This window comes from Stomoxys calcitrans, chromosome 4 (assembly GCF_963082655.1).
Source record: "Stomoxys calcitrans chromosome 4, idStoCalc2.1, whole genome shotgun sequence".
In the NCBI taxonomy this organism is placed as follows: domain Eukaryota; kingdom Metazoa; phylum Arthropoda; class Insecta; order Diptera; family Muscidae; genus Stomoxys; species Stomoxys calcitrans.
In genome coordinates this window covers 12,016,307-12,028,843 of record NC_081555.1, presented here as the reverse complement: position 1 = coordinate 12,028,843, position 12,537 = coordinate 12,016,307, and the positions used below count along the sequence as shown (strand labels likewise).

Below are 12,537 nucleotides of genomic sequence, written 5' to 3'. Positions count from 1 at the left end.
CCCTGACGAAGGCCAATCTCTGGACCTTCTCGAACTCCCTCGCACGCTTCCTTTTCACTACGGCATTCCACCATACCAGTGCCCCATAGGCCAGCTCTGGTCTCACAACGGCCGTATACATCCAATAAATCATACTAGGGGTTACTACCCACTTCCTACATACTCCTGCAGGAGTAAAAAGCGCACAGTGCCTTACGGCTTCTTTCCTCGGTGTTCCTCTTCCAGGAAAGTTTCGAATCGAGGACTATGCCTAAGTACTTCGCCTCCTTCGACAGCCGCAGGGTGACTTTGTCTAAGGAGTCTGAACTCCGGTATCTTATATATACGCGTGAAAAGCAGCAGCTCCGTCTTCCCTGGGTTGGTCCTCAACCCATCGCGACAACCTCCTCAGTGACCCTTCCATGATCTCGCTGATCGTCGACAGAAACCTGTCTCGGACCAACAGCACGACGTCGCCGCATAAGCGATAATTCTAGTGCCGTCCCCACCGAGTCCCATCAGGATTTCATTAATCACGAGGTTCCATAGAAACGATGAAAACACCCCTCCTTGGGGCGTTCCTCTGGTCACCCGCCTTCTGACCACACTATCTCCCAGGTTCGCCTTAATAATCCTGCCATTAAGCATATTATTGGTCTACTGGGAGATTATGGGGTAAAATTCCGTGCAGTCCAGTGCGGCTACTATCGATCCTATCTCCATATTATTGAAGGTCCCCTCAATATCTAAGAAGGCCGCTGAAGTGTACTCCTTCTGTCGGAGAGACGTCTCAACTACCTCGTGAAAGGCCGTCTCCACCGACCTGCCTTTGAGATATGCATGTTGTGCCACTCTGAAGTTTTCCGGCGTCAGTCCCCATCTCACCTTCAGGTCAATTAGTCTTTCCAGTGTTTTCAGCAAAAACGATGACAGACTAATGGACCTATAATCCTTCGTCGTACTGTGGTTAATTCTTCCCGCCTTGGTTTATCCGCTTAAGCCAGGGCAGGGTGACTCCAAGGGAGTCCTACAGCAGTGCCGGGATAATTCCTTCAGGTCCGGCCGACTTAAATGGCCGGAAAGTGCGGACTGCCCACACTATCTTCTACTCGTCAATGATGTGCCTGATGACGTCATCTGTTAAGGCAACATATGTAGCTATTGCTTGATCGCCTACCTCTTCCTGGATATAAGCCTCCATCAAAAGTTCCACCGTCTCCTGCCCACTCTCGGTGTAAGTCCCGTCCCCCCTCCTCAGGGAGAGGATAACCAACGCTGAACCTTTTTATACCCTCCACCATAAGATGGGGGGTATACTAATTTCGTCATTCTGTTTGTAACTACTCGAAATATTCGTCTGAGACCCCATAAAGTATATATATTCTTGATCGTCGTGACATTTTATGTCGATCTAGCCATGTCCGTCCGTCTGTCCGTCCGTCCGTCCGTCTGTCTGTCGAAAGCACGCTAACTTCCGAAGGAGTAAAGCTAGCCGCTTGAAATTTTGCACAAATACTTCTTATTATTGTAGGTCGGTTGGTATTGTAAATGGGCCATATCGGTCCATGTTTCGATATAGCTGGCATATAAACCGATCTTGGGTCTTGACTTCTTGAGCCTCTAGAGTGCGCAATTCTTATCCGATTGGAATGAATTTTAGCAGGACGTGTTTTGTTATGATATCCAACAACCGTACCAAGTATGGTTCAAATCGGTCCATAACCTGATATAGCTGTCATATAAGCCGATCTTGGGTCTTGACTTCTTGAGCCTCTAGCGTGCGCAATTCTTATCCGATTGAAATGAAATTTTGCACGACGTGTTTTGTTATGATACCCAACAACTGTGCTAAGTATGGTTGAAATCGGTCCATAACCTGATATAGCTGCCATATAAACCGATCTTGGGTCTTGACTTCTTGAGCCTCTAGAGGGCACAATTCTTATCCGATTTGAATGAATTTGTGCACGAAGTATTTCGTTATGATATCCAACAACTGTGCCAAGTATGGTTGAAATCGGTCCATAACCTGATATAGCTGTCATATAAACAGATCTGGGGATTTGACTTCTTGAGCTTCTAGAGGGCGCAATTCCTATCCGATTTGGCTGAAATTTTGCATGACGTATTTTATTTTTACTTTCAACAACTGTGTCAAATAAGGTTCAAATCGGTTCTTAACCTGATATAGTTGCCATATAAACCGATCTGGGATCTTGACTTCTTGACCCCTAGAGGTCGCAATTATTATCCGATATGCCTAAAATTTTGTACGACGGATCCTCTCATGACCATCAACAAACGTGTTTATTATGGTCTGAATCGGTCTATAGCCCGATACAGATCCCATAAAAATCGTTCTCTCTATTTTTCTTCGTGAGCCCCAATGGGCGCAATTCTTATACGAATTGGCTGAAATTTTACACAGGTCTCCAACATATAATTTAATTGTGGTCCGAACCGGACCATATCTTGATATCGTTTTAATAGCAGAGCAACTCTTTTCTTATATCTTTTTTGCCTAAGAAGAGATGCCAGGAAAAGAACTCGACAAATGCGATCCATGGTGGAGGGTATATAAGATTCGTCCCGGCCGAACTTAGCACGCTTTTACTTGTTTCTGATGGTCTCACCCGGATTTTAACCCAGGCTTCAGCGTCATAGGCTGCCATGCTAATCTCTACGCTACGATGGCCTTTAAATTGTCATCATCGCCAAATATGTCCGATTAGGAAGTCGTTGCTTGAAGTTTGGATTCTTTGAATCGTTTTCTGCCCTTAGCTACCTTTCATTTGAGTCCCATATTTCACTGATTGGTCTATATATCAAACTTGCGGGTTTTGTGATTGGGTCCTTCCCGCCTCCCCAGATACCCTAAACCAAATTTTTGTTTTTTTGTTGGTAAAATGCCCCCCATCTCCAAGATCTGGCGCATTTTAAAATTAGCATAAGAAAGAGTGTGGTTCCCCCCTTTGCCATGAGTTCTGGGTGGCGTATGATTTATTTTAAGTTGCCTTAAGAACCGGATGACGTATGAGTTATGGCATATGTTCTTCCATGCATTTGTTTGCTTGAATTACCTATTATTTTTTATTTGTATTCTCTTTGCTAATCCCATGCTTTAGAGGTTTTTTAATAATATCCCCAAAAATTGGCAATCCCTCCCATGTACATACTTACAAACTGACATTTGACTAAAAAGAGAAAAAAATTTAAGCATGCTATTCCATTAAATACTGACAACCAGATATAAACAGGATTTTGCTTCTTAAATTCTAATATTTACCTTTTCCCCAACCATAGGTCACATGAGACCCTCGTCGCCACTATTGGATTCAGTGCGTGATCAATTTGAAGATTATGATCAATTGGCGAAAGATTTTACGCGAGTTTTTCTGAATATAGAACCATCGTGCCTAACAAATGCTCATCTATTTGATGTCACCTTTCTGGTGGGACAATCGAAGCAGAAAGCCCGTTTCATAGGAGTGCGGGCGATATTGGGTGTAAGAAGTAGAGTGTTTCAGGTATACTAAAAATAACAAAAACAAAAACCCTACCAAAATAAAGGTCTAAAAATAATTGTTTCTTTATTTTTCAAAGGAAATGCTTTATGGCATTCAAACCGGTTTCGGCTCCCCCCAAATACCAGTTGCTGAAATATTTGCGCGTCCCGCGCCCTCATTGGTTTCACCACAAAATCAAAAACCCAAAAGTAATAACTATCTCACCGTGCCCGATTCCGATTCGATACGACCGAAAAGTGTGCCTTCCTCACCCATGGTCAAGAGGGCATTCTCGCGTCTGGGCACCATCACTGCCGGCTGGGGTCGTTCCATACGCAATAAGAATACCAATCAACTGAACCCGGAGGACAAAAAGAAGTGGATATCCTCAACAGATTGTTCGAGTAAGAGTTTGACTCCACATAATTACAAATATATCGATGTGTGTTTTTTCCGTCTCTTTTTTGTGTGTTTTTCCTTTTGATCCAAAAAATTTACACAAAAAAAACCAAAACTCAACTCAAACCCAAAATATGAAACTATCCACCACAACACAACCACAACTACTACCACCACAACCAATACACATTTCGATATGTGTCTTGTATTGAAAAACCACAAAAAAAATCCTTGACTTTGCCCTGTATAAAATACTGTGTAAAAATATCCTTGTATAACGATTGTGTGCCGTATAACGTATGAAACGTTGTGCAACTTTTTTTCACCATATCTCTTTTGGTTGGCTTGTTTTCACAAAAAATTGTTTTTTATTTTCAAATTGGCTTGAAATTTATATGATTTTTTTCTCAACACCCCCAAATTGGCTTGCTTTTTGTATTTTTTACTCAAAACAAAAAAAAACTTTCAATGTTTATGTTTGTTTCTTTGTAAACGAAATTCACCACCAAATTTTTTTAATGTTTTTCAAAATTTGAAATAATTTTTCTCTATGGAATTGGCTTGCATTATAACGCATCACTGGTATTACTGGGGTATTATACAATTTCGATTATCGTGGTAACACCAATGTTTAAAAAAAACTCACCATACTCATTTTTAATAAAAAAAAATCATAAACATTTTTTTTTTGAATTTTTAAAATTAAAAAAAAAATATTTTTTTAAAAAAATATTTAATGGAAAATATTACAAATATTTTAAAATAAAACCTATAAAAATAATAAAAAAAAATAAAATTATAAATAAAACACCATAAAACACCATAAAACCAAAACAATATTGAAAAATGTATAAAAATTAAAAAAATATTAAAAAAAAAATTGAAATCAAACTTAAAAATAATATTCTTTAAAATATAAATTTCCAAAAAATACTTCAAAAACATAAAAAAATAATTGGAACTACCTTCATTTCAAACATTTTTACATAAAAAAAATAAAAAAAATAAAAAATGTAATTAAAATTAAACAATAAAATTTAAACCCTTATAAAATAAAAATTCTACAAAATATTCTAATATTTTTTGTGATATTCTGAATTCACCACTACCATTAATTAATTCACCACTATCAATAATTCGAATTCACCACTTATATTACTTAAATTTGTATCTAAAATTCTATAAAATTTCAAAATTTTATTTTATTTTATTTAAAAAAAATAATTCCATCTTCCCAAATTCACCACTCGCATTTTCAAATACATTTAAAAACTTGTTTTCATAACATCATAAATTCATATTATTTGCTCTTTTATTTTTTAATTTTTACCCAATCTCTCCACTTTCATAAATTCACCATACTGATCACATTTATCACTCTTCGAAAATTTTACTTTCTTTATATAAAAATTAAAAAAAAAATCACTTTCTTTATTGTTTCTAACAAAATTTACCATCGGCCTAAATTCACCACTATCAACCAAATATCCAAAACGTAATATTTAACAAATTAAAAATAATTTATTTAATTTGATAAATTATTTATTAAACACTATTTTTCTTTTAAAATATTCGCCTCATTACATGAAATTTTAAAATTTAATTTTATAATTGAAATTCACCTCTATCTGATTATTTTACTTTTTTATATGGAACATGAAATTTTTCTGCTTCTGTATTTTTTTTAATTTACCTCTTACCTAAATTCACCACTATCTACGAAAAATGTTCATGCAATTTTCTTATTAATTTTTTAATTTAATTTTTTCCTTCATTTTACCACTATCATTTATTCACCACATTAATCAAAATCATCTGCATCTGTCAATTTTACTTTTTTATTTTTTTTCGTTTGTAATGTTTTACCACTATCAACAAATGTTCGTAACCTAAAAATTAAAAAAATCCATTCTTACATCCTTTAAATGCTTCACCATTTTCATGAAATTTGCTCCTGTTTTAAAATCATAACACTCATATATTCACCATGTAAAAAACTCACCACATGGAATTTCAAAATTTCGAATTATTCTTTTTTTTCTTTTAATTTTTATTAAGTCCAATTTCACCACCATAACTGAAATTTACAAAATTGACATAATTAAAATTTTCTTAATATTTCACCTTAATCTTTAAATATACCGATTACATAAATTCACTACAAATCTATTTGGAATTTTTCTTTTTTCATCTTGAACTCCCAATGGAAATTAATTTCATATAATTCTCATTACTGTTTTGAATGCATCACTATGCATCACGCATTTATCAAACTCACCACATTTGTCAAATTCTCCATATTTTTGATAATTGATCGAATTTATGAAAATCATTACTTTTAACAAATTCACCACATTCTACAAATTCCCACATTAAACAAATTCACCACATTTAACATATTCACCACGTTGAACAAATTCATCCCATATACTTAATTAACTGCATTTGTCAAACTCACCACATTTATCTAATTCTTCACATTCAACAAATTGACAACATTTAACATATTTACGACATTTACCAAATTTAACAAATTCATCACATTTAACAAATTCGCCACATTTAACACATTCACCACATTTACCAATTTATTTTAAATTATTCTCCCCACTGTTCTAAATGCTTCACCATGGTATATTTATCCCATATATTTAATTAACCGCATTTATCAAACTCACCACATTCTCAATTTTTAACAAATTGATCGAATTTATCAAATTCATTACGCTTACCGAATTCACCACATTTAACAAATTCAACACATTTAACAAATTCGCCACATTTAATTTATTCACCGCATATAACAAATTCGCCACATTTAACAAATTAACCACCATAAAAAATATACCACATTGAACAAATTCACTTAATTACAAAAATTCACCACATTCAACAAATTCGCATTTTACAAAATTACCATTTCTCAAATTTATTTCTCATTTATCAAATTCTTCATAAACTCACCAAATTTTGCATATTCATCGCTACTTGAATTTTTTAATGTCCATTCATAAATGAATTGATTTCCTTGTCCTTTCCCTTTCACCTTCATTGACCTAACCTTACCTAACAAATTCACCACATTTAACAAATTAACCATATTCAACAAATTTACCACATTAAACAAATTCACCACATTTAACAAATTAACCACATTAACAAATTTACTAAATTAAACAAATTCACCACATACAAAAAATTTAACAAATTTACATTTAAAAAATCACCACATCTAACAAATTTACCTCATTTACCACCTCATCACACCATATATCAAATTCTTCATATATAACAAACTCCCCACATGTTTCGTATTCAACTCTACTTGGATTTTTTTAAATGTTCATTCATAAATGTATTGATTTCCCTATCATTTTCCCTTTCTCTTTCACCTTCATTGCGTTTTTTTTTTATTTCCCTGCTCTTAAATCCCGAAATCTATGTTTTACACTCATTATCGTCTCACCCCAAATTCAAATACGGCCTAATCGTTTGCCTTTATTTAAAAAACCACCTCACCTTGATTACAATGAACCACCTGAATTCACCTCGTTTCTCATATTCACCATAATTTAACAACTTCTTTCTAAACGTCTTTGTGTGTATGTGTGCATATCTGGTCGTAAATACCTTGGAATTCTTTTTTCTCTCCTACTAAAAATTGAAAATTGGAAATTTTCTCATACATGCAATTCAAACTTGAAAAAAAATCTCCCCAACGACAAAAATTGATTCTCTATATTTCGTTTTTATTTTCTTCATTCATCACTGGTCATCATAATTTGGCGATATTTTGCATTTTCACCACACCACACCATGGCGGAATTAACAAAAATTTAATTATCATTTGCTTTATTATGATTTGAAATTTTTGGTTGGAAATTAATTTCATTGAACGAAACTTACGTTGCACCATATTAAAAAAACAACAACAACAACAACTACAACAAAACTATAGACAGGGATAGCAAAGAAAAAGACAAGGATAAATCGGGTAATAATTTGGCTGTGCCTAGACTATCCGTGTGTGCGGATGCCCAGAAAGTGGATCGAGCGAAATTGGCTCAAACAGAATTCACCATTATCGAATTTGATCCGGATACCTTTCGTGTGCTATTGGATTATTTGCATACGGGGACATGTCCTCTGACTTGTGTCTCAATACCAGGTGAGTTTTGAAATTTTGTTTGTTAGTCCTTTTTTCGATTCATTTTTTTTTTTCTTTTAGGTCTTCTATGTGCTGCCGAACATTATGATCTACCCGAATTGCTGCAGGCCTGCTTTCATCATTGCAAACAATTTCTACGCATCGAGGTGGTGTGTCCTATGCTTATATCCTTGGAAAACTACTATTGGCGTTACACTTCCGCTTCCGAGCTGGTCAATATGATATTGTCCTTTGTCGAGAATAAGGCCCATGCCTTGTTCAAATGTCCCGAGTTCCTCAATCTCTCCGAGTCCATGGTGCAAATGATCATGTGCCGTGAGCTGCAGTGTCCCGAGATAAGAAAATTCGAAGCCATGTTGGCCTGGGCCAAATACAAGGTTTCCAAAATGAAGGTGCATCCCAACAAGGATACCCAATTCGAATTCGAGTGCATTATGGAACGTTTGACGCGTGACCTGAACTTGTGTCGCATTTCACCCAGTGAATTGCTGTCGATTGTGTTGCCCTCCAAGGCATTGAAGAATGAACGCATCATGGAGACACTGATGATGCAGGTGAACTTGGGCACTTATCGCATGCAGGAATTGGATGAGTATCGCCAACAGTTGCGCAGCCAAGAGTCCGCCGAGGCGGAAGTCCATCATCGGGGTGGGTGAGATAGTAAGAATGTTAGTTTCGATATTGATCGTGGTGGTGGCAGTGGGGCCAGTGGTGGGGATGTTTCAAACGCTTACGATTCCACAGCCGATGATGAGGTGGAATTTTATAATGATTTTGATGCAGCTCCCACCACCAGCCGCGTGGCAGCCCAAATGCAGGCAGCCAAGGAGGCCAGAAGACGACGTTGGGCTGGCGATGGTTCATCGGCGGGCAGTAGTGAAGGTGGCAAGAAATTTTAAGCAAGTTAGAAATGGAGAAGAAAAAGAAGAAGCAAAAGGTGAGAAACTTAATTCTTTTATTTTTATTAAAATATTAGGGTGTCCAAGGTATATGTTTTCAAGGTTTTCATAATTGCTGGCATGTTGTAGGGCCTTTGAATTAAGATGACAACGTATTTAAAAAATTATAAAATTAAAAAAAAAAAAAAAATTCTAAAAAAATAGGAATAATGCAAAATTTAACGGAATTCATGTTTTTGCTTCCGCATAAAAAAAGAGGTGCTGTTGGTTATAACAAAATTCAATTGCGCCAATCGAAAGTTTTCAACATTTCCCAGTTAGCCACATACAGGAAATAAAAAACCAAAAATCCAAATCAAAAACCAGCTCTTGTTTAGAGCATAGGCTAGCTGTCGATGTAGCAACTCCTGTGGGGATATCCTCAAGAATATCTTGAAATGTCTAAACATAGGCCATATATCATTGACTAACTGTGAATATAAAGGCCTGTTCCGGTTTACGAAAACGCAAAACGAAAGATTTTGTTTGCGTTATTTCTTGCAAACCTTGCCACATTTAAGTTTGAAAGCTTACTTGAAACTAATTTTTATCCGATAGGAGGCACCCCAGATGATTTCAAACCGTACAAGTGTGAAATTTTGAAAATATACCCAAAGCAATTTTTTACGTTTTGCAAATTTGAAAACCGGAGCAGGCCTGATGGTGATATTTGTGGGACTACCCACGTCATCAGTCGACTTCAACAAACATATTACCTTACCTTTGAGATTAAAGTGAGTATTGCAGACTTTGTCGAACTTTCTACTGGAATTTTAAGAAATTCTCACTTAATCTTCTACCAAATACTGAGACCCCTTGCCTTAAGAAATTTTCAAGCAAATTTTTACTATTCCTACTTTTTTCGTATAAAATTTGTTTTCCTTACATTAACAAGTTGTCCCTTACCTAAGATAAACCAAGTATTACCACCGCGATGTTTTTTTTTTTAATCACTCTCAACATTGTTACTAACAAATTTTTAACTGTCACATCCACCCCCTACCCCAAAGCTCGGAGGAGTTTTAAAATACAAAGCATTCTTATAAAATTTGTTTCCTTTTTTTTGAAAATCTATGGATTTCATAAAAAGTTTCTTCAAAGGAGTTTTAAAAGTGATCATGTGATCTTTTTTTCTCACCCTAATAAAAAAAACTCTTAACAGAAAAGAACCCTAAATGTTACGCTTACTGGAAATATTAAAGACTAAAACAAACAAACAAAACAAAAATTAAAAACAAAAAAAAAATTGTATGTATAAAATAAAAATTTATAGAAAACAAAAGGAAAATATTGTACAAAAAAAAAACACTAACACCGACACAGTATGGCGAAAGAAAAAAAGCTTTGAATTTTAAAAGTTCGTACCGAAAATGTGGAAGAAAAAATTTTAGAAAATTTTTTTGAAATTATTAATCATATTTTCCAAAAAATCGAAACTTAAAATCTAATTTACTATGATACTCAGTTTTAGGAAGAATAATTTTGATGCATTAATTAAAAATTAAGAAAAAATATTTTTTTATTAATATGCTTTTAATATAATTTTTAATTTTTATTAATTTTTTCAAAAAATTAAAAAAAATATTTTTTTTTACTAATATTCTAATTTTTAATTTTTAAAAATTTTTTCTTTCTATTTTTAATTTTCTTCTAAAAATTTTTACAAAATTAAAATTTACAGAGTTTTTGTCAAACTTTTGTTTCTCAACATTTTTCAAGATTTTGTTTTAAAATTTTTTCCTAAAATTTTGTTTTTAAAATTTTTTCTCAAGATTTTAATTCCTGAAAATTTTTCTAAAAGTTTTGTTTGTTTAATTTTTTTCTTTAAACTATTTTTAAAAATAAAGTTTTTCTTAATATACTTTTTAAAAATTTTTCGGTAAAATTGTATCCCTAATTTTTTTTAATTAATTTTCCTCAATTAATTTCTAATTGTTCTCATTATTTCTTAAACTTTACTTCAACGTATTGTTTCAATTTTGTTTTCAAAAATTTTGTTTTTTAAAATTTTTTATTAAAATTTTGTTTTTGAATTTTTTTTCCGAAATTTTTTCTTAAAGTTTTGTTTGTTTAATTTTGGTGTTGGTGTTTCTAAATATATTATTTTTAAAAATTTTTAATTAAAATTTTATTTCTAATTTTTTTAAATTAATTTTTTTTAAATTATTTAAAATTAATTTTTTTTAAATGAATTAAAATTATTTTTTTTAATTAATTTTTTTTAAATTAATTAAAATTATTTTTTTTTAAATTAATTAAAATTAATTTTTTTTTCAATTAATTAAAATTAATTTTTTTTAAATTAATTAAAATTATTTTTTTTAAATTAATTTTTTTAAATTAATTTTTTTTAAAATTAATTTTACAAAAATTAATTTCTAATTGTTTTCATTATTTCTCAAAAGATTCAAGATTTTGTTTTTTTTTAAATATTTTTTTAAATTTTGTTTTTCAAAAATGTTGTTTTAAAATTTTTTATTAATATTTTTTATTAATATTTTGAATTTTTTTTCCGAAATTTTTTCTTAAAGTTTTGTTTGTTTAATTTTGGTGTTTCTAAATATATTATTTTTAAAAATTTTTACTTAAAATTTTATTTCTAATTTTTTTCAAATTAATTTTTTTAAAATTAATTTTTTTTTAAATTATTTTTTTTTTAAATTAATTTTTTTAGAATTTTTTTTTTTAAATTCAATTTTTTTAAAATTAATTTCTAATTGTATTCATTATTTTTTAAAAGATTCAAGCTTTTGTTTTTTTAAATATTTTTTTAAAATTTTGTTTTAAAAATTTTTCCTAAAATTTTGTTTTGAAAAATTTTTTGTTTTTTAAATTTAATTTACTATTTTTAAAAATATATCGTTTCTTAATATATTATTTTTCACAATTTTTGCTTAAAATTTTTCCCTAATATTTTTAAAATAATTTTCGTAAAATTAATTTCTAACTTTTTTAATTTTTCAAGATTTCGTTAAAGTTTTTTTTAATATTTTTTTTAAATTTTCTTTTATATTTTTTTTTCTCAAAATTTTGCTTCAACGATTTTTTCGCATTTTTTTTAAAGATTTGTCAAGTTTTTTTCATAATTTTTTTAAAGATTTTGTTTGAATTCTCTTAATTTCATTTTTATTATTTTCCCTTTTTTTATTTAAATTTTATTCTAAAACTCTTGAATTTTTTCAATTATTTGATACCCTGGCCTGTTGATAAGGCTTACCTGCTGGCTGACATGTTTGCGGGAAATTTTTCCCTGCCGGAAAGCGATCAACCACTCCTCGTTAGTGAAGACGTATCTATTTGGTTGCCCGAAAAGTAATTGCGGATTTTTCATATAGTCGGCGTTGACAAATTTTTTCACAGCTTGTGACTCTGTGATTGCATTCTTTCTTCTATCAGTTATCAGCTGTTACTTTTAGCTTGCTTTAGAAAAAAAGTGTAAAAAAAGTATATTTGATTAAAGTTCATTCTAAGTTTTATTAAAAATGCATTTGCTTTCTTTTAAAAAATCCGCAATTACTTTTTGGGCAACCCAATATTTCCATGCCTC

At 31.9% G+C, this 12,537-nt stretch overlaps 1 protein-coding gene across 1 annotated transcript in view; it reads left to right on the top strand.

The window, feature by feature from the left end:
• The window catches only part of LOC106093385 (uncharacterized), a 325,894-nt gene extending 316,765 nt beyond the window's left edge, over positions 1 to 9,129 (top strand). Inside the window, 4 exon segments of the mRNA XM_059366887.1 lie at positions 3,283 to 3,506; positions 3,583 to 3,889; positions 7,843 to 8,052; positions 8,113 to 9,129. Coding sequence (XP_059222870.1) covers positions 3,283 to 3,506; positions 3,583 to 3,889; positions 7,843 to 8,052; positions 8,113 to 8,951 — 1,580 coding nt within the window. The 3' untranslated portion in view covers positions 8,952 to 9,129.
• Positions 9,130 to 12,537: the final 3,408 nt, after the last annotated feature.